Below are 27,929 nucleotides of genomic sequence, written 5' to 3' on the forward strand. Positions count from 1 at the left end.
ACAGTAGTCTCTCACACTTACTTGTGTTCTTTGTTTTTCTCCAACAGCTTAAACGGAAACTTGATAAAGCCAGAGGAGGCCAAAGTCTTTGAAGACGAGAAGCGGATTGTCTGTTTCTGAGGGGATTTTTTTCTGTGGGTGGATCTTGGCCATGGGGGTGACTCTGTGCAGTTGCCTGTCTTGGATGTCTGAAACATCCAGCGTCTGCCGAGGTGGCGCTTCCAGGATTCCTGCCTTCGTGGTGCAAAACGAGCTCTGTGCGGGCACTCTGATTGGCAGAGTCCCTGAGTAGCTGTTACAATTCTGCAGGAAAAGTATGAGCTGTTTTAGTGACTGTAAACATACTCTGAAGAGATGTTAATGCATGATTATTTTAATCTGAAATTAGAGGAATGAGACTTTGAGCTCATAGAAACGCCTGCCCAAAGACCAGGGAGAGTGAGTCGGTCACTGCCGCATTCAATGAAGAGTTGGGGACATGGTGCAAAGTTGGTGCCATGTTTCTTGGGGAAAAGGTGCTCAACGAACAAAAGTGTTTTACCTGTAATGTTCTCTTCCTCCTCAGTACTTCCCCATGTGTTGATATTATTCCCACTTCAGAGCTGTGGATACTGAGGGGGGGGGGTACAGTGTGGGGATCTGACTCATCCAAGGTTCTGTAGGGACTTGGTGCCAAAGGAAGGACCCGCCATGGGCTTACGTCTTAGTCCTGGAGTCTCACCGTCTGCTGACAAAGATCGCAGGATGCCCTCCTCTTAGCCAGTCTGAGGGACAGGACGATGCCTTCGTAATGCTGAGGCTCCACTCAGGGCTTTCGTGGGTCGGGGCTGACCTTCGGAAGACTGATGCTGTGGGCAGAGGTTCTCTGTCCCAGGAAGAAGAATCAGCGCCGTCCTTAAAAAGGAATAAGGCCTGGCTTGCCCATGTGGCTCCGGCATCCAAACAGGAGCTTCTCTCTCTCTCTCTCTCTCTCTCCTGCCCTTTTGAGGAAGGGAAGTCTCTTCCTGCCCTCGAGCAGTTGTGCGAGTGACTGAGTTGGAGGCAAGGCAAGCCGCTGAGAACCCAGCAAGCAGGTCAGACCCCTGCCACCATGGCGGGCACCTGGTGGATGCTAAATGGGGGAAAGGAGAAGGTTTCACCAGAGAACTTGTTCTTTTGCCAATTCATTTGTTAGTAAAATACTGAAAACACTCATTTTTTCTAACTGCCTGAGCCTGGGATTTTAAAAAGGGACTCGGCCTGGCAAGCACACTGTGACCCCTTCAGAGGCACTTACTGCATGGGGTGGGGCCCTGGGGTGACGTGCTATGAGGAGAGCCTGACGAGGGAAGGCAGGAGGCATCCTCAGTGTGATCCTTCGCAGGCCTCTCTACCCACCAAGGGACCGAAAAAAGCAGAGGAAGCATCTGAGGCCTCTCCATTTGACCACTCGATCCACACAGGTGGCTTCTCAGAGGGAATAACGAGTCCCCAGTGGCTGGGGCCAGGGTACGCTGGCATGGCCGAACCTCACATCCCTCGGCACCGTGCCATGATGGGCCCTGGCAGGCCGGGTTTGACGTCCACTATCTTCCTCGGCTGTTCACTGCCGAGGGGAGGACAGAGGTGGGCCTGGACCCGCTGTGGCAAGAGGCACCGAGCTGACGGGCCAAGCATGAGAGGGGCAGGGGTGAGGGGGCCCTCCAGCAGTACCTTGGAGTTCTCAGAAGTCCAGCCTGACTTTATACAGCAGCCCCAGTTAGCAAGGATACAATTCAGGAAGTTGGTCCTGAAAGTTAGGGGGAAAATCCTGTGACAGTCACTCAGCACATGGGGGCCATTCCCCTAAGGCACTGCTTTGGCGGCTCCTACCCACTCTGCCCACACCCCCAGATTTGGGTATTTGCCTAATAGCCCCTAAGGCAGCAACTCTCTACCAGAGATTCTGGGCAGCAGATATGCCCAGAAAGCACAAAGGAATGAGCACTGGTCAAGGGTGCTTCAGACTTCAGGCTTGCCGAGTGAGAGAACCACACTTCTCAGCTGACAAATTCATACTTTATTAAGCTGCTAAAACTAAACTTTTGAGAGTCTAAAATGTATCCAGAAACTACCAAATATTACTGCTTTTAGAGACTATCAAAATTAAAACTGCTGCCTCTAAGGGAAATTGAATTTTTGTGTTATTGGCTTAAATTCTAACTTGGAAATACTTTAGTCTTTTAGATGGTGAATGATAGATTTTCTATTTTTCTTATAAAAGTAAAATCAGGCTCCTAATTCACTGAAGTTCTCCATTACCCACAGGTGAGCTTCTGTGCAGAGAAGTGGAGACTTTTCCTAATTAAGAAAAAGATAACAGAAAATTTGGGGAAATAAAGGAATTCCACAAACTTAAGATATGACTCTTTCTTTCCACAGGAACTGAGTTGATTTAGGGAGAGAAACTATAGCTCCTGTAATTCAGAACTACATTTATGGCTTGTCCTTGCTGATTTGGAACTTATTAAAATAAGCCATGTCAAATCACTGTGGGGCTTTGGGCCACATCTTAAGACTGTCAGAATCTCAATTTCCTCCTTGAAAAATAGGAATCCCAGAGTATTGACTCCCAGGGTTGTTGTGAGGATTAAATGAGCTGAAGCATGGAGAGCAGTTAGCACAATGCCCAGTGCAGGGTCAGTACTTAATATACAATATCATTAAACCAACGTTTCTCATTTCTGCTCACAATGGCACCCCCAGGTGTCCTCTTTACACTCTTAGGCTTAGGGAACTTCCCAACAAGGTCAAATATGGGACTGGAAGTTCTCAAAGTCAAGTCTAAAAACATTCAACATCAAGCTTCCTGCAATATCCTGGCTCCGTCAGTGAAAAGCATAGCTGTTAGTTGTCATCATTCTTACCAAAGAGCCCTACCATTTAAGTGTCACTCACTGAACAGAGGGAGGCACAGCCAGGTCTTCACTGCACAGTAAGAGCAGAGCAGGAGCCGGCACCACTGCACAAAGCCAGGCTCTCCAGCCTTTGCCAGGTGTCCCTTTCAGCTGCCCAACTGGGAAGGAGCATTTGGCTCACTGGTGTTTTCATCCACTTCCAGGTGTTACACACATCTATTTCCAGTAACAATTGCTCACTTACAGGAAAAAAAAAATCCTTGCTCTGGAGCTGAAAGGCAGAACCATGACCATTATCCCAGGTCCATAGAGAGGAATTTTAATGAAAGTGGAATTAGCTGGTAAGGAGGACAAAGCTCATGTTACCACACAGATGGGCTGGCAGCAGAGCTGCAGGGCCCAGGGGCCATCCCAGCGTGATTCTCACTTAAAACTGAATTAACTGCACCCAAGACCAGCTTAAAACTTTTAGAAGCACTAAGAACTGAAAAGATTACAGGCCCCCGATGATCTGCAATGAAAAAAAAAAAAAAAAGATTTTAAACAATAGTAAATTATAAAATAAGTTCAAGGATGTTAAGTAAGTTTCTGATTTTCCCCAAGACTACTCAGGTGCTTTTTTGGGCAAATAACAAATATCGAAATAACTCGAATTTTTTTCCTTGACTTTTTCTGTCACATTTGTGTTACAAAAGCAGTATCACAATGTTAAAGGAAAAGATTCAAATAACGCTTATAATAACACAATGCTAACACACAAAAATTTTTCCATATTTTGCCTACTCGGAGACTTTTTTGTTGTGGTAAAATACACATACAATTTACCATCTTAATCATTTTTAAGTGTACATTTCAGTGGTATAAACACATCCATATGTTGTGTAGCCATCACCAACGCTGATCTCCAGAATTACTCTTCTTGTAAAACCAAAATTCTATACTCATTAAACAATAATTCCCCATTTCCCCATCCCCCAAGCCCCTGGCAACCACCCTTCTACTTTCTTTCTCTCTGATTCTGACTATCCCAGGTCCCTCATATAAGTGGAGCCATACAGTGTTTGTCTTCTTATGACTGGCTTATTTCACTTAGCATGATGTCCTCAAGGTTCATCCATGTCAGAATTTCTTTTTTAAGGTTGACTATTTTGACATCTTTTTACATAGTTATAATCACAGTGTACACCTGCAATTTCTTTCAATCATTTTCCCACATTGTTAACCTTTATAATTATCATTTGTATTCTATTGGTTTGATAATCTGCTCAATTATGTTCCAAGTGTTAGATGGACATTCAGGTTTCCAGACTTGCTGTGGTGGTCGTGGTGATTCTTACAGACATTTCTATGGAAGTAGAAAGTTCTTTAGGATTATTTCTTTGGAGTGGGATTAGCAAGTCAAAGATCCTTGCTATGAATTTTTTTTTTTTCAATCTACGTGAACCCGTCAAGTATAGGAGTCTAATAAATGGTTTGGAAGCAGGTGGAAGTTACAGAACAATGTAATGTCTTCTTTGAATACGAATGAGACTCCCTGCCCTGGACCGTTCACCCTACACGGTACCCAGGCACTGCCCACACACATAGATGTGTTACAGCCACAGGCAGGCGCTGGTAATAACTACAGCTGCAGGGAATAATGAGTAACCCATAAATCAGCATGTTTTCAAGTGGCACTGTGAAGATAGTCACTTATAACTGGGTAGGTGTATCTTCAAAATCAGTCTTCCTTGATTTTAAGCATTTGTATGTGTGCGTGTGTCTTTGCCTAAACAAACCCAGTCTGACTGAACCCCTTAGCACTGTGTCAAATGGAAACTTGTTCTTCCCAACAACCCTGTCCAGTAGGGGTTATTTCCCGAGTGAGGAAACTGAGAACTAGTGAGTGTGGATATGTATCTTGTTTTACTAATGAGGGTGCCTATAAAAATGGGGGTGGTGGTGGTGAAGCAACACCCTTTAGGAAAGGGATTTTGGCAAATGCAGAAGGTTGGACCTGGTAATATCTAAGATTTTGAGATCACTTAGTTCACCCCTCTTACTCTGCCAGCGCAGACACTGGCGTCAGAGAGCAAAAGCGACTTGCCCAAGGCCACACGCTGTATTCACTACGGCAAGAACCCGAACACAGGCCTTCTGCTGGCTTTATTTTCCCTCTGTTCTGATAGTTTGTGACCTTCAGTTCATTCTCCAACTGACCTTTTTTCTGCCAAGCCTCTTAAACCTGATCCCAATTCACTAGGGCAAGTTAAACAAAATGAACTCTCCCCGCAAGGACACAGGTGGGGTCTCTTTAGTGCCCCTTTGGGAAGCCTGGTCTCTTCTGTATTAATGGTGCTAAAATTTACAGACTCTGGAACCACGTTTACAAGCCTCACTGACCGAGAGTCACAAGGCTAGGAACGCCCTGGAAAATGTCAGGTGACACAAGAGTCTGAATTTTCAGAGCCCACGTATCTTCTACCCCCCAACCATGGGACTGGACTAAAGGAAGTAGGTGCATTCTGGAGAGCTCGAGAAGGTCGTATTGGGATTATTTTCATCACAAGAGGGCAGCACGTATCCAGCAGTTAGTCCATTATGTAAGTGGCCTAAAGGATTCAACTGCTTAGGGGGCCTGATGACTGACCCAATGTTCTACTTACATAAAAATCCAAAGTACATGGTGTTAAGAGCAACTTCATTGTAAGCCCATTCATCCATGACTTCAAAGACAGTGTTAAGTTAGGGAGAGTTGGCCCCAAGGCATACAAACAGCAGAGTTACAGCAAGCTCTGTGGGTACTGAAGATCTGGGTTCAAATTCCAGTGCTACCAGAAGCTGTGTGACCTTGGACAAGTGACTTAGCTTTTCTGTGCCTGAGCTTACCATCTGTAATAATAGTGCTCCCTTTGCAGGGCTGTTTGGTTATGAGAAGTAATTAATATATGTAAAGCACTTAAAACAGTGCCTGACATGTAGTAGAGCTCCAGAAGTAGCAACGTTGGTTATCTAATCAGACCTTTCCCTTCTAGCATGACCTTAATGAGCATCAGGGATAGGGCAAAAGAGGAGACTGTGCTAGGCCATCCTTCCCACACTTAGGAGCCCCTCTGAAACAACATTGCCATTTTCGAACTGATAGCAAAGTCTAGACTTATATGCTGCTGAGAGACCAGAAGCCATTTCCAAGGCCAAATACCTGTGGGGTAAGAACTAACCATTCCCTATACCTGATATTGTCTTCATTTTTATTTTGTTAAGGACCTGCATGTCCAGGTCCTATTCAGAAGCAGGGATTAGGAAAGCTAAAAGTCTACTTGCATTTTAATCTATTTCACAAATGTTGAGAGTGTACTATCTGGCTTTCCACACTAAAATTGTATGGCTGAAGGTCACTTCTTTCTTTGATGTCAGCATGTGGTTCTGTGTCTAGCATTCTTTTCATTCAACATTGCTACTGATCCCCCTGCCTGCAGCAGAAATGAATAATGGGAGTCTTGAGAGGTAGCAGGAGAGAAGAGTAGGGAGGGAGGTAGCTAAGAACAGAACACAGCAAAACAAATCGGGAGGGTGGAAGGTGGGTGGTTTAACTACTGGAATCCGAACTTCCACCCAATTCATACTGTCCTATTGCCGTGTCCAGGAACTGGCTGCGTGTGTCTGGGGCCATCAGCCTGGCCTCCTGGGCACTGAATCTGTATGGGGCCAGAAGCTCATCACTTACTGAGCAGCTCTGGGGGATGGCCCAGCTGCCCACCGCTGCTTTTAGATCTCCCAGTGGATACTCACTAGACAACATGTGAGATCTTTTTCCTTCTGCTGAGTCAACACACATTTCCAGTTCGTCTTCCCAGGGGGACCCACTGGTGATCAACAAAATCCTTCCATTTGAATCAACAGGTCCAGTGTTTCTCAACTTTTTTTTTTGTTACCGCCCTGTAAGGAGACTTTTAAGACATATTTACCTAAAGCCCTTTGCCACCATGAAATTCTAATACCACAAATATACTATATTTCTGTTTAGGTACCCTGGCCATGCAGGCCGTTTTTTGTCCCCCAAGAACCAATTTTTACCCCCTTAGGGTGATATCCCTCCTGTTGAGAGTCAAACCCTAGATAATTCTTGTCACTCTTGTCAACTCCAAGAACCCCTCTGTCATCCTAAAGGCTGTTTGCCTTTCTACACAATTATTCAGTTTCTAATTCTAGAAATCTTAATAGTTGTACATTTAATATTCTCATGCATTCTTTTCACTCTATCTGTCCTGAAAACAATTTTATCCTACGTAAAACTTTGCTTAGGTTACTTTAAAAAATGCTGTTTGTAAAAGGGGAACAGTCCATCCTTACAGGGACAGTTAAAGTCTGAAGCACTCTGGCACCAGCAGCTTCAGAGATGAATTTCTATGGTGTGTCCACAGCAACCGACAGCAGGCTTCGGGCAGATCTTGAGGCTGAGCAAGCGTGCCTTTGCTGTTATCCCACTTCTCTCTCTCACTTCCTGGTTCCCCCACCTGCACACCCTCTCTAAGAAACCCAGGAATATCCAGAATTCCCCCTTCGAAAGAGAACCCAGGCCTCTGCCCGCCGCAGGCTGCCGACCTCCCACATCAGCCCTCCCCACGCACCGCCGCTACACTCAGCTAAATATTAGAACATTACGCCAACTCAACTAATTGAGAATAAAATGGAATTAATAGGATTACCTCTGTCAGATGGTTTACATTTCAGAAGAGAAGCTGGCTGATCAACATACTCTCCAATTAGACACATAAACCCAGAGAAACCTCAGATCAAATTAATGTTCGCGTTCTCTCAGCTGTCTCCCTCACAATCCCGGAACCTGGTTGGCTCTTCTGAAAGGTCTTATCCCTGCAATGTTTTGGCAGAGCTGAGAAAGTCCATCCATCCATCCAGCCATCTCACAAATAAATACTGAACACCTACTTCATGCCAGGCACTGTGGGGCTGCTAGGAATACGATGGTTAGTGTCAAGTCTGGGACTGTATTTTAGTCCACTCACAAGTTATTTAATAAGTCAGACACTGTTTCATGGATGCTAGCATGAGACCTGAGACTCCTGGGTCAGAGATACAGTACTTTATTATTCACAGAACAGCCAATGGTGAATAAAGAGGTTTCAATAAGGAGATTACAGTCGAACTGCTGAATGTTTTTGTAAGTCAAAGTAATAACGTTAGTCCTAAAAAATGCCCGAGGATTTAGTGACATACAGGTTTATGGGTCACCTTAGTAACAGCTGTTTTGTTAAACTGACAGCAGGGAAGCCACTGGGGTGGGCTGAGAAGTAACTGGAAAATGAGAATCTCTTTCAAGAAATATTATGTGAAGCAGAAAAGATAAGACAGTAGCTCAAAGGGGAGATGGAATCTAGGGAGGGTTCCCTCGTCCAACTTAAGATGAGAAGGAGTTAAATGTTCATGGAAAAGACATAATTGGGAGGGAGAGGTGAGTACAGAAGAGAGAAGGAGTAAATGAGAATGCAAGGTTCCTCAGAAGGTGAGGAGGCTGGGATCTCCAGCACAGGTGAGAGGCTGACCTTCGTACAGGAAGAAGGGCTGTGCCATTTCAGGAGTGAGAAAGGAGAAGACAGTGCAGACTAGATGGGCCTGTGAGGTTAAGGGTAAGGTGTTGATGCCACTACCAACGTCCAGGGTTAATGCAAGATTTTACTGTTAAATAATTATCTTTTCAGGGGGAAATCAGAAAACAAAAAAAAAGTAGAACATATTTATTCTAAACGTGGAAACATTTTTCAGGAGGATTTTTGCCCACTTCAATTCCTTTTGTGTTCAGGGAAAAAAAAAAAAAAAAAGGTATTAAGTAAGAAGCATTTGCAGTCTTCTCCCAACTCCCTCTCCTCAGGAGGAAGGCTCCAGGGCCTATCACCACTGAACAGAAGGAAAGACGTGAGGGACACCAAGAGATTATTATTATCATTATGGCAAATTCCTACAGAGGCTGACAATATACCAGACCCTCTTCTAATCGTTTATAGATACTCATTGTTTCTTTACTCCTTACGATAACCATAGGAGGACACTGAGCTACAGAGAGTTTAAAGTAACTTGCCCAAGGTCGCACAATAAGTGAGATGGCAGATACTCCAACAGACAGTCCGGCTCCAGAGTTTGTATGTTTAACCACTTACACTAAGCTGCGGCTATTAACACGTACATAATAAAGAGATAACCTGTAGATGAGGAGAGACAAGGGGCCCTGCGTGGGAGAGATATGAGAGACAATTTGGGAGAGATAACAGAGGGAGGAAGAAGAAATGAAAAGAAAAATGAGACACTGAGAGAACTGGGGAAAGTATTTCCATCCTCCCTCCAAGTTTTATTACGAAAGATTTCAAACCTACAGAAAACTTGACATAATACAATGAACATTCATATCCTACATATATTAGCAAGTATTAACATGGCACCATATTTAACGTTCTATATTTTCCACATATTTTTTCTTTTTGTATAGCATTTGAAAGTTGCTATACAACTTTCAAATGAGACTTTATCTCAATATTTTAGCATGCATCTCCTAAGAAAATAGGCAATCTCCTACAAACCTAAGTTTATAATGTATTTGTAAATATTTCATTCTCATATATAGGTCTGAAGAGTAGTTAAAAATAAAATTGTCAATTATACCTCAAGAAAGCTGAAATTTAAAAAGAAAATCAGTATGACCTCTTATAACCTGGGTTAGGCTCCGAACTAAGGGCTTTTTTAGATACTTTATCTCATTTAATCCTCATAACAGCCCTGAGTTAGGTTGTGGTAATTATTCCCATTTTATAGGTGAAGAAACTGAGGTACCGAGTAGTTAACTTGCCCAGGGTCACACAACAAGCAGAAATGACAGGATGTGAACCTGCGCATTCTGGCTCCAGAACTCAGGCCTTTAACCACCATATCAATAGCATTGTGGAGGTAAGGCACTGCAGAGTACTTTGCCCTGAGCAGTGGAGGAAAGCATTCTGCCCTTACAGGTGGTTAAATGTGGCCTAATAAAGGAAAAGTTAAGCAAAGTGAAGAAGTACTGAGCTTAGAACTTAATCATTTTCTTACAAGTTACTCTAAATAAGGGTGAATCTAAGTTTAGCCCTTTAAAGACTGTTTTAAAGTATGGATTTGGCTACAAATCCATAGGATCTTGATAAATTGGATTCATTAAACCTCAGGTAAATTTAGGCCATAAGCTACAACATCTCTGTTATAGTGCCAATGCTATGAATTTATCATGTATTGGTAAATATTTCACTTCTTATATATAAACCTGAAATGTAATTTTAAAACAAAATCAATATAATTTTTATTAAAACCAACCCCGATATTACAATTTGATTCAAGGGTTATGAAAACAGCCTTAAAGCTGCACTCTAGGGCTTCCCTGGTGGCACAGTGGTTAAGAATCCGCCTGCCAATGCAGGGGACATGGGTTCAAGCCCTGGCCCAGGAAGATCTCACATGCCGCGGAGCAACTAAGCCTGTGCGCCACAACTACTGAAGCCCGCGTGCCTAGAGCCCGTGCTCCTCAACAAGAGAAGCCACAGCAATGAGAAGCCCTTGCACCGCAACGAGAAGCCCTTGCACCGCAACTTAGAGTAGCCCCCACTCGTCGCAACTAGAGAAAGCCCACGCACAGCAACGAAGACCCAACACAGCCAAAAATAGAAAAAAAACCAAAAAAAGCTGCACTCTATTGTCAAATATGCGACTGAGCTGTTGTACATATGTGAACGATTTGCCTAATTTGTGCATTAGTACTGTTAGTATATATGGGAGAGTGCTGCAGTAAATGCTCCCTAATAAATTACATTTCCCTCTACCTCTGTGACTTGCATTGGATAATGGTACACTGGCAAACACATGCAAGCAGAAGCCTGAAAAGTACTTGCAGATCGCGGCTTGCCCGCTCTTGCTGCAGAGAACACTTCCACTACCACGTGAATAACCCCAGGCAAACCTACTGGAGACACGTGGTCCAGCCAGCAGCCATTCTTATCTCCAGGCATGTGAGGCAGGCAATGCTAGACCAGTCAGCCCCCAGCTGACCCACCTGCTGATTGTAGTTGCATGAACAAGTATAGGCAAGAGCCTAAGTTTCTGATTCACAGAATCATGAGTTAAGACTGTGGTTTTAAGCCACTAAAATTTTGAGGTGTTTGTTACCCAGGAAAGCATAATTGAAATAGTACGTAAAAATTAAGGAAGGCTAACTACTGTAATAAGTAGACCCCTAAATACATAATGGCTTAAATACAACAGAAGTTTATCTCCTGCTCATATAAATAGTTCAAGGAGATTTGAGATTGGTGGCAGGGGCCTCTGTCAGGGACCCAGGCTGTCGGTTTTTGCCATCGTCAACATGTGGCTTCCAAGGTCACTTTCGGCACCATAAACTAAATAGCAGAAGCAGAGCATAGAGGACAGCAAATGGGAAATTTTATTGGGCCTGGCCAAGAAATAGGGCATAACTCTTCTGTTCACCTTTTATAGGTAGAATTCAACCATGTGGCCAAGCCTAACTGCAGTGAAGGAGTCTAGTCATGTGCCTAGCAATAGGAGAAAACGGTTTGATGAACAACTCACAGCTTGATGCTATAGAACTGTATTGGATTTTTAGGAAACAAAAATCATGCCTGTCAGGTCCAGCATGGCAGAGTGGGAAAACAGACTGAGGAGTAGAAAGATCTGGGTAGGATTTTGGTTCTTATTAACTGTGTAACCTGAGCAAATGACCTAATCCATGTAAATTCTTATTTCTTCCTCTACAAAATAGGGAAATTACCGTCCTCAGTGGGTTGTTGTGAGGTTTAAATGTCAAGTATTTGGTAGAGTGTCTGGCACGTGATAGGCATTCAATAAATGGGAGCTGATGGCATTATTATTATAACTAAATTGAGTAGTGTGAGAAATCAAAGAGTATGGAGAGAAATAAAGAGCAACATTAAGGTAACTACATAGCAGGAGGACTGTCATGACAGTTCCAAGTGTAAATCATGAAAGTCTAACAAATCAGTCTTATCACAAAAGGAGGGGATTTATTAGAAGGACAGAAAGACCGGGTGTAGCTCTCAACATCAGACAGACCTGCTGAACTGGAACCTCTTCCAGGACTTTGGAAACTAAAACTTCCTTTTTCATGTTATGTAACTTTGCTTCATGCTCCTCGATTACAAATACACCTTTTGCATGTTTCAACAGCCTCCAGAATTGCTTATTTTTAAATGTGTGATAATGTTATTGTGGTTATAAAGAGTCTCTATCTTTTACACATACATACTGAGTACTTAACAGATGAAACTGTATCAAGGTTTTGCTTTAAAATAATGCATTTAAAATACATTTGGGGAAGGAAGGTGGAGAACATACATTGCAGGATTGGCCTTGGGCTGATAATTGCTAAAGTTAGGGGATGGGTACATGGGAGTTCACTATTGTATTCTCATTACTTTTGTATACATTTGAAAATTTCCACTAAACAAACAAATGAGGGAAAACAAAAGCCCAAGACCAATCTCATCTTGGCCTAGAGATTCAAGAAGAAAGAGGGATGGACTTGATTGATTGGCCCACCTTACTGTTTTACCTGTGATTTTCTGCTTTGGTGAAAACTTTATCTAAAAGGGAAGCACCGCTATGCTATGCACTATCATCTACCTGGCTACAGTCTTTCTGGATTTTGAGGGATATGGCTAAAATGATGTATAGAAATCAAGACTTGATAGGCCTAGGTGAACTCAATTACAACCTCTCCTAGGCCTACTGATTGCTAGAACACTTCCCCATTCTCCTCACATCCTATCACCTTAAGAAAAGCAGACAGGGCTTCCCCGGTGGCGCAGTGGTTGAGAGTCCGCCTGCCGATGCAGGGGACACGGGTTCGTGCCCCGGTCCGGGAGGAACCCACATGCCGTGGAGCAGCTGGGCCCGTGAGCCATGGCCGCTGAGCCCGCGCGTCCGGAGCCTGTGCTCCGCAGCGGGAGAGGCCACAACAGTGAGAGGCCTACGTACCGCAAAAAACAAAAACAAAAACAAAACAAAATTAAAAAAAAGAAAAGCAGACAGCTATTTTGGCAGTGCTTTCCTCAAGCACCATCATGTTTAATGGAGTCTCAGGAGAGAACAGGTTGGAGAAAAAAGCATGAGAACCACAAAAATTATGGATCTACTTTCTAGTGATGGAAACAATAAGCTTTCAGAATAGTCACATTGTGTATTGAGGGCATCGAATCGAATCAGAATATCCAGCACATAAAAGATCCTCTGGTCAGCAGCACAAAACAAAAGGAGAAAGCCTGAGAACTAGTTACTATTTCTTTCTCATAAGATGTATTTTCTGAAGGAAAAAAAAAATCACTTTCTCTTTATGACACCCAAGGTGTGCATAGGTTTTGTAATCATGTTCTAGGAAGTGGTTGATTTCATCTGTTACACTGATCACATAAAAAATAAGGACCGGGGGGAAAGATATTGATAACTTTAGAGAAAAAGTCTAGGGATACAGGGAGCAAGAGTTTGTTGGCCACAGTCTAGTACTTGGTCCAAAAGGAAAGAGTGTATTTGGACTATTAAAAAGTTGTATTTTTACAGTTAAAATCTTTGCTAATTAGTCTCAAAATCATGTTTTATATCCAAATCAGATTCTTAATTTTCACAAATGTGGCAGATTGTCTTTCCCAAAGATGGATACAACAATATATCCCATTCCACATGCCTTTTTTTTTTTTGGACTGTGTAACATTGACGTTTCTTCTATTGGGTGGTGGGGTCTACACCTTCTACCTGTGAACCTAGGAAGACCTCTGTGTCCTCCTCAACCAAGAATGTACAGTGGAAGTGACTCTACGTGACTTTGAGACAAGGTCACAAGAAACTCATGCACTCCTTTCTGCCTTGCTCTCTTGAGACAACTGCCCTTGGAACCAAGCCACCACACTGTGAGGAAGCCAAGCAGCTACATGGACATGCTATGTGTAGGTGCTCCGGCAAACAGCCCCAGCAAACAGTCAACATCAACCACCAGATGTGACTGAGCATTCAGTTGACTCCAGCCCCAACCAGCTGAGAAGCTGCCAGCACTAGCTAATACTGCATGGAGCAGAGATGAGCTGTCTCTGACAATCCTAGTCCAAACTGCAGATCTGTGAGTAAAATGACTGTCATTATCTTAAGCCACTAAGGGGTACTTTATAACTGGACGAATAAATATGACAACTTAAGTTAGTAAAGCTTTTGGACGTTCTGTACTTGGTGAAATAAGAAAATGTCAAATGAATATGAATAAAATGTAATATTTTGAAGCAATCAGGAGATATAAATTAGATTTTTATGTAGCAGCATAGATCTCAAAAACACAGTAAAAAGTTAATAATCATTAATTTTCAATAATAATCATTGAATGATATACAATGAACATTTATTTACATTTTAAGAATGCACTCAAAGCAATCCTATGCATCTTTCAAAGATTCATAAAAATCTATAGAATCTAAATATATGGAAGGTAGATCTGAAGGACACATATTAAATAATAAGGTGTATGTCTTATGGGAGTGGGAATGGGGATAAAGAGAGAAAATATTGTTTTAAAAGAAGAAGAACAACAACAAAAAGAGTGTTATGTAATTACTAAACTTAATTCACATTTCCTTCTGTCACACAGCTAAAATCTACTTCCCAGCCTCTTAGGTGTAGCCACATGACTGTGTCCTAACCAATGGAATGTAGGCAGAAGTGATAAATGCTGTCTCCAGGCCAGGCCCCTAGAAAAGGAAAAAGAGCCTTGGCTACTAATAGAAAGGCTGAACAGTCCCATCTAAATATAAACAATGGTCACAATATGTCAACAATGATCAGAAAAGGCAGCTCTGTGAACACAGTGGACTGAGACAGAGCACAACCACTCAGTGAACATGTCTCAAACAAGAGACAGACAAAGCCACAAAAGTAATTATATACCTCCTGCTTCTGACATGACTTTTTTTTTTTTTTGCCAACAGTAACTCTAGCTCTAAGTGTACTGCCTCCTAGATAAAATTACCAAGGTACACAATCACTGAATAGCCCCAAGCTCCTGACAGCACCCAAATCACTACCAGCCTCCACTTCTGTTAACCCTTCTTTGAATCACAAGTCCAAAACCTCTTAAAAGGATGCCCCTCAGGTCCTCACCTAGCTAAAAAAAACCTCACTTTAACCTCAGTTCTGTTCATGGTGGACTCTGGCTGGTGAGCTTTGACAACAGTGGATCTTCCTGAGATCTGGCTTAGACCCTTCCCTGACACAAACCATGCTTGACTTAGAAATAGTGTGGAAATCTCAAACTCCTTGAATCTCCAGTCTCAAGGCCGTCCTTGCCAAGACAACTGCAGCTGAATGTGAGTTCCAAATAATTTGCTGAGCCCTTCAATGTTAGCCTTATATTTCGTTCTTGGGACTTTGGAATTCTGATCTTGTACTGATCCTTGGTAAAATTCGGCTGCTAAGCATTTAACACAGCATTCCTATTATCTGCCCAGTTGTCCACTTTTTTTTTTTTTTTTGGAGGATAAAGAAAGGGTGGCTTTATTCTTTGCCAGGCAAAGGGGGGAACACAGCAGGCTAGTGCCTCAAAAACTGTGTCCCCACTTTCTTGACAATTACTCCTCTATAAGAGAAAAGCCTATAGTGAGGGACACATACCAGATAAATTGTCAGTGAGGCTGGTTCTGATGGCTGCTAAGTTCAGAACATTTCATCTCATCAGCCCTGCATCCTTAGAACAAACTCTGCCTTGGGTCACTGTATTACTTGAATCCTTCTTAGCTTCTGGTGGTTGCTGCAATCTTTGGTCTTCCTTAGCTTATAGCTGCAGCCCTCCAATCTCAGCCTCTGTCATTACATGGCCTACTTTCCTCTTCGTGTGTCTCCAAATCTCCCTCTCCTTATAAAGACACCAGCCATTGGATTTCGGGTCCATCCTAACCCAGTATGACCCCATCTTAACTTCACCCTATTTCCAAATAATCTCACATTCACAGGTACCTTGGGGTTTAGACTTCAACGTAACTTTTTGGCAAACAATTCAACCCACAACAGTCACCTTTCAAGATATTTTAAGACTTACTTTCTATAGTTGTGTCTTCCTAGATCTGCTTTTTTCTTTTTCTTGTTTTAAAACCAGCCCTCAGTTGGCAATCTGGTCCATGACCATATTCTGGAGACATGCAGTTGCACAAGCACATAATCAATGCAATAATCCTCATGAGAACTTTTTAGTCTAAGTTTGCATTCCCTTCAGGCCAAATACCTTTTCCTTCATACCTGTTACATTGCTAAATCATGTACACATCTTTCCAAGTCGCACAATTTCATCAAGGACAATTAGGTATTGCAATGGTCACTTTGGAGAAATCTGACATAAGCAATGTTGTTCATCTGACAGGCACTTTAGCACAAAAAGGAAACAAAATCCCAACTATCCAATGGTCTGTTTCTACATTCCATTTGAAGTGGCATAATGCGGATACTGGTAGGCTGCTACATATAACTTATTTATGCAAATGTACAATAACCACCTAAAAATTATACAAAGAGATACACTTATTAACACTGTAAATCAATTTAAATGGAATACTAAAAAAAGTTCAAGTAACTCATAAGAAGGTAGGAGAGATCAATGAAAAACAGAAAGAACAAAGAGAATACAAACTAGCAGACTTAAATCCTAACATACCAAAATTACATTAAATGTAAGTAGTCTATACACGATTTAAAGGAAATTGACCCAATAGATAAAAAAGTATTTTTCTATCTACAAGAAAGAGATGAGACAAATTACCAACATCATGAATGAAAGAAGAAATATCACTACAGACTCAGCAGACATTAAAAAGATAATAAGGGAAAACAACTCTATGCCCATAAATTCGACAACTTGGATAAAATCAACAAATTCCTCAAAAGCTACAGCTCTCCAAACTCACCCCAAATGAAACAGATAACCTGAATAGTTTTGTAAATACTAAAAAAAATTGAATCCACAGTATAAAACCTTTTGATAAAGAAATCTCTGGGCCAGATGGTTTCATTGCTTAATTGTATCAAACACTGAAAGAATAAATAACAGCAATTTTACACCATTTCTTCCAGGAAACAGAAGAGAGGAAAGCACTTAAAATTGAGCTTTACAGGTCTGCAAGATACAAGATTCACACACAAAAATCAATTGAATTTCTATATACTAGCAACAAACATATCAAAAATGAAATTAAAAACACAAAACCACTTACAATTGCTCCACAAAAAAATGAGAAATGCTACAGTCTAAATCCAACAAAAGATGCACAGGATTAGTATGAAAAAAATTACAAGAGTCTGATGAATATATTTTTAAAGACCTAAATAAAGAGAGAAATCTACTGTGTTTATGGATTGAAAAATGACTTAACACATTAAAGATGTCAAGTCTCCCCCAATTGATCTACAGGCTTAATGCAATTTTTATCAAAATCTCAGAAGGATTTTTTGTAGACATAGAGAAGCTTTCTAAATTTATATGGAAATATAAAAACAAAACAAAAAATTTCAGAAAGAAGGGGACTTTCCTGGTGTGCAGTGGTTAAGACTCCACGCTCCCAATGCAGGGGGCCCGGGTTCAATCCCTGGCCTGGGAACTAGATCCCACATGCATGCCACAACTAAGAGTTCACATGCCACAACTAAGGAGCCCATGTGCTGCAACTAAGACCCGGTGCAACTAACTAAATAAATATTTTAAAAATTTATATATATATATAAAAAAAGACAATGTAGTACTGGTAGAGGGACAGGACAGAAAAGAGTGCCAGAAATAACCCACCAAGTACAGATTTTGACAGAAGGGCAAAAGCAAGTCAAAGGAGAAAAAATGGCTTTTCAATAAATGGTGTTAGAATAACTGTACATTTTTAGGCTTCAACATAAACCTCACATCTGACACAAAAATTAACTCAAGATGGATCATAGATATAAATGTGAAAAGTGAAATCATGAATCTTTTAAAAGACAACATAGGAAAGAATCTTATGGGTTAGGTACAGTTCTTAGCCATGACACCAAAATCATGATCATAAAAGAAAAATACCAACAAATTGAATTTTATCAATATCAAATCCTTTTGCTATGAGAAAGACCCTGTTAAGAGGATGAAAATATATGAACTAGGAGATACATTTGCAATTCACAGTTCTCATGTGAGACCTATTTTCATAAGATATAAGGAATTCTCTAAATACAAGAGTAGAAAACGAAAAATTCAATTAGAAACCTACTAGAATGGCATGAAAAAATCCACAATACCAACTGCTGGTGAGGATACAGAGCAACTGGATCTCTCATACATTGCTGGTGGGAATACGAAATGATACATCTACTTTGGAAAAACTTTTGGCAGCATCTTATTAAGTTAAACATAGACTTACCATAAGAATCAGCGATCATACTCCTGGGTATTTATCCTAGAGAAAGGAAAACACAAAAATCTGTCCACACAAAAATCTGTACATGAATGTTTATAGCAGCTTTATTCATAATCTGAACTCTGGAAACAATCAAAAATGTCCTACAAAAAGTGAATGGATCAACTTTGGTACGTCCATACAATGGAATACTACTCATCAATAAAAAGGAATACTACTCATCAATAAAAAGGAAGGAACTATTGATACCTGCAATACATTGAAAGGATCTCAAGGCTATTATCCTGAGTAAAAAAAGCCAATTTCAAAAGGTTATACACTGTATGATTCCATTTATAGAAATTATAAATTTCCATTTTGAAATGACAAAATTATAGTGAGAAAGAACAGATCAGTGGTTGCCAGTGGTTACAACTATAGAGAAGGTATGATTATAAAAACGTTAGCATGAGAGAATTTATTTGTGGCAATGGGAAAGTTGTGTATCCTGATTGTTGTGGTAGGTATAAGAATCTATATATGTGATAAAATGTCATAGAACTATACATTAAAAAAAAAAGAATGCGTGTAAAACTTGGTAAAAATTGAATAAGTCTGTAGTTAGTTAAAGGCACTGTACCACTGTCAACTTCTTGTTTTTGATAAGGAACTATGGTTATATAAGGTCTTACCACTGGGCCATCTGGGGAATTCTGGGTGAAGAGACACAGGAATTCTCAGTCCTATTTTTTGCAATTCTTTGTGAGTATAAAGTTACTTTAAAATATAGCTAAAATTGGTAGGAGAGGCGTCTAAATACAGTCCAGATTCTAAAATTTCCCTAAAAGACTCTTTCCCTAGACCAATAAAATGTAAAAAATTAAAAATCTGCCTCACTTGTGGATTCACCTAAACCCTGTTCTGCACTTTCCAGTTTGTTATCTTGCCTTTCTCTTCTCTCCTTTTCCATCTTTGGAATGATCCATAATAATTCAGAGTCCCTTAAAATTGCAACCTTTATATGAAGAAGTCCCTAATATGTCAACTTCTAATCCAGGTTATATTCAGATCATTGTGCCATCATTAAGGACTTCCCAAGTCCTGTCCTGGCCCATATACTCCAAACTTTCTTGACCTCATTCAAGCACTTCTTTCCATCGATGGGTCCAGGAGATGCAAGAACTTGACACTGTAAACCACTGGAAAATTCTCCCATTCTAGCCAAAAAGAGGAAGAACTAGAAGCCTCTAGGCGATCATAAAGGGGGCCCAAGGGAAACTGTAGCATCCATATCCCAATGATTCTCTTGGCCCAACAAGATGATGATCTCTGACAGAAGGATAGAAACAATCCTTTCAAATGGACACAGGTTGTACTATAAATCCTACAACTCTTTCTATAAATATAAAATTATACTTTTCAGAATTATATAATTACCAGATAGTAGATTAACTTTTCCCATCTCATCTGCCTATAGCTGGCTCCCTCCTCCCCCACCTCTTTTCCCTAGGAATTATTTTTAAAAAATTAATCAAAAAGTTATCTGTTGTTACTCACATATTCATCTAGTCCAGATAAAATTCGAGTAAAATTTTTTAAAGTCTCAAGCTTTACACATATTGCCTTTTCAATTTTTTCTTGCTAAAACTAATACAGGAGAAAAAAGTTAATTGTTAGTTTGAGTAATGGCATTAGATGCTAGCCTATCAGATTCAAAAAGCCAGAAAGTTAAAACTTTTGACATAATATAAATTTTTGGTTTATGGATGCAGAGGTTCATCATATATCAGAAATAAAGAGTTAATACTAGAAAAGAGTTCACGTAATATTCCTGATCATATCCCTCTGGACAAATTGGAATGACTTCAGTTTAAAAACAGCTCTTGGTCTTCTCACTGATGTACCATCACGTAAAAATCATCTTAGTGCAGTGTACTGGTTTGTATAAGACTTGGATTTAACGTTTTTATGATTTGAACTTTTCTAAATCGCTTGCATTTTAGGTCAAGTTGATTTAGTCATGTGCAATTCTTATTATGCTACAAACCTTATAAAGACTTAATGTGTACACTTAAATTGCAGCTTCCCAATCCATAGTTAACTTTGTTAATAACTTAGGATAATATTAAATTGAGCTAAATTAATAAACAATCTTTGGATACCTTGACAATTTCTAAGAAAAAGATACAAAATGCTGGTCATGTAATATGGTTTTAATTTATGCTTGTTTCCTATTTTTAAAATTATAGAATGACTAAAGAGTAAGTGCAGATGCATTGGAAAATATTTATTTTTGCAAAATCTTAAAATCTGTAAAAGATACAAAATGTGCAGCCATGCATGGAGAAAAAAATTTAAACACTTTTTGGTTTTATGTATTCTAGTTGTTTGGAGGAAAATAAAATGAGTTATTTTGGTTAAGGCAGTAACTAATAAAATGGTTGAGACTATATTATAGTATAGTAACAAAATAATACATCTCATACACATCAGATAATGAATATGGTTTAACCATTTATCATTGAAACTGTTCATTTTACTAAGATGGTAAATTCAATGTAATAGGTAATCCTATTTTAAAGGAGAACTAACACTTTAAATTACATGTTTACATATGTCTTAAATATTTAGGAAGGCTTTAGAAAGTTGCATTAATGAAAGGCAGACAGAGCCTTCACTGTGAATCATTATTTGGGTGATATAACACAAGAATCAAATTAAAATTAGGTTTTCTTTCTGTAAAATTACCCAACTTATTTTGTGCTCAGGTAGTAGTTTCTTCTTAAAGATAAAAATATTGTGAAATCTATGTGTTTTTGGCATACTCTTAAATAATTTTTTCAAAAAGAAGAAACTGTGTTAAAGTTTCCTATAATCATCACTTATTGCTGCTGTTTTTACATTGTCAACTTGTAAAAACTGCAGTTAGATACTTCTTACTATGTTTCTATCTTGTCTCCTTGTCAATCTTCTTTATTTTTGCCTTTCCCAATTTGAGAATACTAAAACTTCCAATGTGTCTTTTACAACTCAGTGTTTTTTGGGTATCCTGTAATGATTACAAGGTAACTTGTGATTTGCTTCTTCACATTATAAAAGGAAGAAAAGTAGAAATAATTTGTTTGGTAATTTGAATTTTAACTAACTTAAAAGTATTTTGAGAGCTCTCTTTAATTTTCAAAACTAGGGCTAAAAGAACAAAAACATACAAATCATAATAGAAATTTTAAAAATGTTTTAATATGAGAAAAATTATCAATACCTTTGAGTCCTGATGAAACAGACCTTTCCAGGAGATCTTAAGCTCGGGTCTTAACAATCCTCTAGGAGCAGATGATCTTCAGATGAAGACTGCCAACCCAAGGTCCTCAGATCAAAGAGATGACGACAAAGTAGACAGCCTCCACCCAACATGGTGGAATAAGATAATTTCCTGATATCTCAGATTTTCTTCTTTACTGCTAATCTTATTTGTTACCGTACTTTGGTGCCCCCTAGCTATCACCTAATGTTTTCACAGAATGCTTTCACAATTCTCACTGCTGTATTTTCATTCTCCCACTGTCTCTGTGGTATAAGAAAAGGCAAAACCCCTCGTGTGTTCTTCTCAGTCCAGTTACTGCTCTGCATCTGATTGACTGCTAGATTATTTTCATCCCCAACCTGACCTCATTGACAAGAATTTAAAGTGACAGCTGTTACTTTATATGCATCGGATGGCAGGTCTTTTATGATATTTGAATTTTCCTCACATTTATTAACCCCAACCCTTCAGTCTTATAAAAATTGGAACCTAACCTCAAGTCAACAAAATACTTCTGCTGAAATCATTACTGTACAAACATTATAAGCTCATTAGGAGTGGGAACAGATACTGGCGCTATGCTGGTGGCAATGGTCAGTCTGTTCTCTTCAGAGACTCTTCAGCCTGCTTTGGAAGAATTCTTTGTCTTCACTCAGGGAATCTGTCTGCCTCGAGAGACAAGCAGTGGGCTCAAGTCTAATGTGATAAATGTTATTTATACTACCAATATAGTCTGCCCCCATCCTTGTTTTCAACCAACCTTGTTTTCAACCAGCATATCACAGTTTGTGGGATACAGCTAAAGCGGAGCACAAAGGAAATTTTACACCATTCTACACAAACTCTTTCAGAAAATAAAAGAGGAAGGAACACGTCTCAACGTCTTTTAATGAGACCTCCATTACCCTGCAAAGATACTGCAAGAAAACTATAGACCAACATCCTTCCTGGCCATAGAAAGAAAAAAACCCAAAAACAAACAAACAAAAATCCTTAACTAATATTAGCAAACTGAATTGAGAAATATATAAAAGGTTGGTTCAACATTCAAAAATCAGTGAAATTCATATTAGCAGATCAAAGAAGAAAAACCTTATAATCATCTCAACAGATGAGAGAAAAAGCACTTGACAAAATTCAATATCCATTCATGATAAATTGTCTTAGGAAATAGGAACAAAAGGCAACTTCCTCAATTTTATAAATGGCATCTACAAAACACCTAAGCTAACGTAAACTTAGTAGTGAGACTGAAGGCTTTCCCTTTAAGTTCCAGAACAAGCGAGGTTCTCAGCTTTCAGCATTTTCATTCACATCACACTGGAGATCCTAGCCAATGTAATAAAAGGGAAGTAAGGAACGGAGAGAGGAGGGGAAGGAGGGAGGGAGGAACTAGAAAAACTAAAATATTTGGTGAAAAAAAAAGAATAAAGTTGGAAGACTCACACTACCTCATTTCAAAACTTACTACAAAGCACAAAGCTACAGCAATCAAGATAGTGTAGTACAGGGCAAGGGCAGAAACAGGCAGAACAGAGAATCCAGAAACAAACCCACACATGTACAGATAATTGATTTTTGACACAATATAATCAAAGAACAGCCTTTTAAACAAGTGGTGCTAGAATAATTGTTCATATACAAAAAAAAAAAAAGTGCCTCAACCCATACTTTGTACCACAGTGTAAAAAAAAAAAAATTGGAAATGGATCACAGACTAAATATAACACCTAAATCTTCTAGAACACGAGTCAGCAAACTAAGGCTCATGGGCCAAATTCGTCAAATATGTGATACAGAAAAAGAGTAAGGCAGGGTAAGGAAAACAGGAGATGTGAGGGTGAGGGGAGCTCAATGGGCTGGTAAGGTATTCCTGTTTTGTACTGTATGGTTAAGGAAAGTCTCTCTGATAAGGCAACAGCTGAACCAAAGCAACAAAAAAAAGTGGAAGAGGATGCTTGTGAGACCTGAAGGAAGGTCACAGGCAGAGAGATGAGCAAGTGCAAAGGCTCTGGTGCAGGGGCTTGCCTGCTGTATTTTACGAACATTAAATGATCAATATGGCCACAAGGGAACAGGAGGAAGAGCGGGGGAAACGACTTAAAGAGAAAGAGCCACTGGAACGCATACATCTGTGTATGCATGCACACACTCCAGATGTTATAGGGTCTTTTTTTGTTGTTGTTGTTATAGGGTCTTTTAGGTCATGGTAAAGACTTCAGTTGTGGCTTTGAGTAAGATGGGATCCATGGAGGATTTTCAGCAGAGGAGTAACATGATCTGATATTACATAACAGCATCCCGTGAACCTATAGGCATAGAGTAAGAGTCTGGAATGATATATACCAAAAAAAACAAATGATGTTTTCTCCTTTGTGCTTTACTCGTATTTTTGAAAATTTCTACAACAAATATCCAGTATTTTGCTGAAAATTTCTTATTTTAAAATATCTAAAGGATTAATTATTAGAACCATCAACTAAAATAACCTTTTTCTTTGCTTTACCTTAAGCTCCAAACAATTATACACAGCCCATTTCAGCTCCTAGGACAATAAGCAAAAATGAATATTAACTAAGCAGCATGTATGTGGCTAACAAATATCTAGAATGAGCCACTGACATTCAGGAAGGGCTTAAAGAGAGTAAGGTTAACTGTCCTCAACAACTGTTTTAACTTGTACTACTTTCCTTCTTGCTTGAATTTAGTAGTATCTTTATTGATTTAACTTTGCTTGCCCATTTTTGGAAAGTTGTCTGTACATTTCTTGTAAATGCAAGGATTCCAAGAGCATCAGGATGCTGAGACAAAGAGAAGCTTTTGTAAGAGTCCTGGTCAACAGAGGATTTAGAAAAAACACATGCCATGGGCACTGCTTGAGAAGCAGCCAAACATGAAGATGGTGGACCATCCCAGTGGATGTTCTCCAGTGTTTCTAGCAGAGGTCTCTGCTCTAGTGACTGCTGTGTAACAAACCACCCCAAATTTAGTAGCATAAAACACAAATATCATGTATCATCATCTCTCACAATTCTGGGGGCTGAATGGACCCAGCTAGGTAGTTCTCACCCAGGGTCTCTCGCATGGTTGTATGTAATCTGATAGCAGCTGGCATTGGAGTCATCTAGAAGCCTTCCTCACTCAACTATCTGGCAGCTGATATGGCCTGGGCTTCCCCAGAGCATGAAAACTTGGCCCCATGGGAAAACTTCCTGAGAGAGCCAGACAGAAGCATACTGCCTTTTTTAACCAAGCCTCAGAAGTCCTACAGTATCACTTCCGCTGCATTCATTAGAAATTAGGAGGGCCAGTCCACACTCAAGAGAAATGAAGTTGATATTCTACCTCTTGATTGGGGACACACCAAAGAATTTGTGGACATGACTTAAAACTAGTTCACCCTCTGGCTTAAAGGCTATTAGATGGAATCAGACAAGAAAATAAATAACTAATGAAGGGCATTAGGCTAAGTGTGATGAAGGAAGTATTTATAAATTATTAATTATAAGGTGTGGTTCATAATAGGTTTTAGCACAATCAGAAGCAGCTTTCTCTAAGAAAGGACATTTTGAAAGGTCTTATAGAATGGCAGAATGTTCATAAGCAAAGATATGAGGGAAAAATAATCTAGACATCCATTCCCTTGGATTGCTACAAAGGTCTTTTGAAGATATAGCAAATGATTTTGTTTAACTGGGGCTTAGGGTACATGGAAAAGAATAGTGTATGTGGTTGAAAAGATAGAGTTTGGTTACAGTACTAAAGTACTGTATTTCAAATCTGAGGCGTTAAAAGCTCCTAGGCACACTCAGGTGAGGTTTACTCAGGGCCTTATTCTCCTCAGCTACAAATTAAGTGCCTAACTAAATCTGTAACCCTGTAGCCCCTACAACTTCTCCAAACTGACCTTCAACTTAGGTCCTACTCCCCCTCATTGGGCTTTGAGGTTTCCAGTCAACCTGCCTTTGGAGACAGAGGATCCTCAAGGTCCTTGACACATCTGTTCTCTCTGTTTAACCTCTATTGAGGCATCCCATGACTAATCAAGCAACCTACTTACTATAACATAGCTTCACTGATCAGCTCCATTAAGATAAAAGGGTTTGCTATTTCTGATACTAGGAAATCCTAGACTAACATCTTATCAACCTCTGCTTTTATAACCTCTCTATAATCTTCTGGTGGTACACTATCAAATTTCTGGAGCCAGGAACCCTAATATTCATAATCACAATTTTGGTTCAGTCACCTACCCATGGTTTTCTCTTGGTCAAATCACTTCACCTCAAGCTTCCTCATCTATGAAGATAAGGATGAAAATCCCTTTCTGACAAGGCTGTTGTAAGCATTAAATGAGATACCTGTGCTTAGCATGACTGCTGGCACACAGTGAGTGTTCCAAAATACGAGATATCACTTTTATTAGCATAAGCTCATTACACAAAACCCTAATAAAAAGAACTATCAAAGGGCTGGTGTGAAAAGCTTAATTAATAGTTTTATTTTTATCATCATGTGTGGTTAACCTATGCCCCTGGCATTACACGACTCCACAGTTTCAATTTATACTCAATTATACTCTTCAGTTGCCCTCTTTCTAATTTATAATTTCAAGAGATATTGGTGGATAAGTGAACTTCTTTCACACAACATCTTAACAGAAGAAAATTAAACAGGGAAGAGGATATAGAACAATGGTAGATATAGCAAAGATAGAAAAATAGTGACAAAACTCAGTTTTGCCCAAAGTAAAACTTGCACTTACGTGTCCTGTTGGTGGAAGTGTTAAGTTGGATAAAACTTGAAATTTCAATGGACCGATCATCCAAAATGAAAATAAATAAGGAAACACAAGCTTTAAATGATACATTAAACAAGATGGACTTAATTGATATTTATAGGACATTCCATCCAAAAATAACAGAATACACATTTTTCTCAAGTGCTCATGGAACATTCTCCAGGACAGATCATATCTTGGGTCACAAATCAAGCCTTGGTAAATTTAAGAAAATTGAAATTGTATCAAGTATCTTTTCTGACCACAACACCATGAGACTAGATATCAATTACAGGAAAAGATCTGTAAAAAATACAAACACATGGAGGCTAAACAATATACTACTTAATAATGAAGTGATCACTGAAGAAATCAAAGGGGAAATAAAAAAATACCTAGAAACAAATGACAATGGAGACACAACGACCCAAAACCTATGGGATGCAGCAAAAGCAGTTCTAAGGGGGAAGTTTATAGCAATACAAGCCCACCTTAAGAAGCAGGAAGCATCTCGAATAAACAACCTAACCTTGCACCTCAAGCAATTAGAGAAAGAAGAACAAAAAAACCCCAAAGCTAGCAGAAGGAAAGAAATCATAAAAATCAGATCAGAAATAAATGAAAAAGAAATGAAGGAAACAATAGCAAAGATCAATAAAACTAAAAGCTGGTTCTTTGAGAAGATAAACAAAATAGATAAACCACTAGCCAGACTCATCAAGAAAAAAAGGGAGAAGACTCAAATCAATAGATTTAGAAATGAAAAAGGAGAAGTAACAACTGACACTGCAGAAATAAAAAAGATCATGAGAGATTACTACAAGCAACTCTATGCCAATAAAATGGACAATCTGGAAGAAATGGACAAATTCTTAGAAATGCACAACCTGCCAAGACTGAATCAGGAAGAAACAGAAAAGATGAACAGACCAATCACAAGCACTGAAATTGAAACTGTGATTAAAAATCTTCCAACAAACAAAAGCCCAGGACCAGATGGCTTCACAGGCGAATTCTATCAAACATTTAGAGAAGAACTAACACCTATCCTTCTCAAACTCTTCCAAAATATAGCAGAGGGAGGAACACTCCCAAACTCCTTCTACGAGGCCACCATCACCTTGATACCAAAACCAGACAAGGATGTCACAAAGAAAGAAAACTACAGGCCAATATCACTGATGAACATAGATGCAAAAATCCTCAACAAAATACTAGCAAACAGAATCCAACAGCACGTTAAAAGGATCATACACCACGATCAAGTGGGGTTTATTCCAGGAATGCAAGGATTCTTCAATATACGCAAATCTATCAATGTGATAAACCATATTAACAAACTGAAGGAGAAAAACCATATGATCATCTCAATAGATGCAGAGAAAGCTTTCGACAAAATTCAACACCCGTTTATGATAAAAACCCTGCAGAAAGTAGGCATAGAGGGAACTTTCCTCAACATAATAAAGGCCATATATGACAAGCCCACAGCAAACATCCTCCTCAATGGTGAAAAACTGAAAGCATTTCCACGAAGATCA

At 39.6% G+C, this 27,929-nt stretch overlaps 1 protein-coding gene and 1 long non-coding RNA gene across 11 annotated transcripts in view; one reads left to right on the forward strand and one right to left on the reverse strand.

Moving 5' to 3' along the window:
• The window catches only part of NOD1 (nucleotide binding oligomerization domain containing 1), a 112,143-nt gene extending 110,949 nt beyond the window's left edge, over nucleotides 1-1,194 (forward strand). For all 5 annotated transcript variants that reach the window (XM_033428325.2, XM_033428323.2, XM_004269945.4 and 2 more), the window contains one exon: nucleotides 48-1,194. In XM_033428325.2, coding sequence (XP_033284216.2) covers nucleotides 48-120 — 73 coding nt within the window. In that variant the 3' untranslated portion in view covers nucleotides 121-1,194. The remainder of the gene's footprint in view (nucleotides 1-47) is intronic.
• The window catches only part of LOC117201359 (uncharacterized), a 49,474-nt gene extending 21,559 nt beyond the window's left edge, over nucleotides 1-27,915 (reverse strand). For 2 of the 6 annotated variants that reach the window (XR_007479251.1, XR_007479247.1), the window contains exons 1-2: nucleotides 21,567-27,915; nucleotides 22-19,951 (exon numbers count right to left, since the gene is read on the reverse strand). This is a non-coding gene — a long non-coding RNA (uncharacterized LOC117201359). Of the gene's footprint in view, nucleotides 1-21 lie in introns of all 6 variants that reach the window. The other 4 variants (XR_007479249.1, XR_007479250.1, XR_007479252.1 and 1 more) reach the window with 4 other exon arrangements.
• Nucleotides 27,916-27,929: the final 14 nt, after the last annotated feature.

Source organism: Orcinus orca, chromosome 9 (assembly GCF_937001465.1).
Source record: "Orcinus orca chromosome 9, mOrcOrc1.1, whole genome shotgun sequence".
Classification (NCBI taxonomy): Eukaryota; Metazoa; Chordata; class Mammalia; order Artiodactyla; family Delphinidae; genus Orcinus; species Orcinus orca.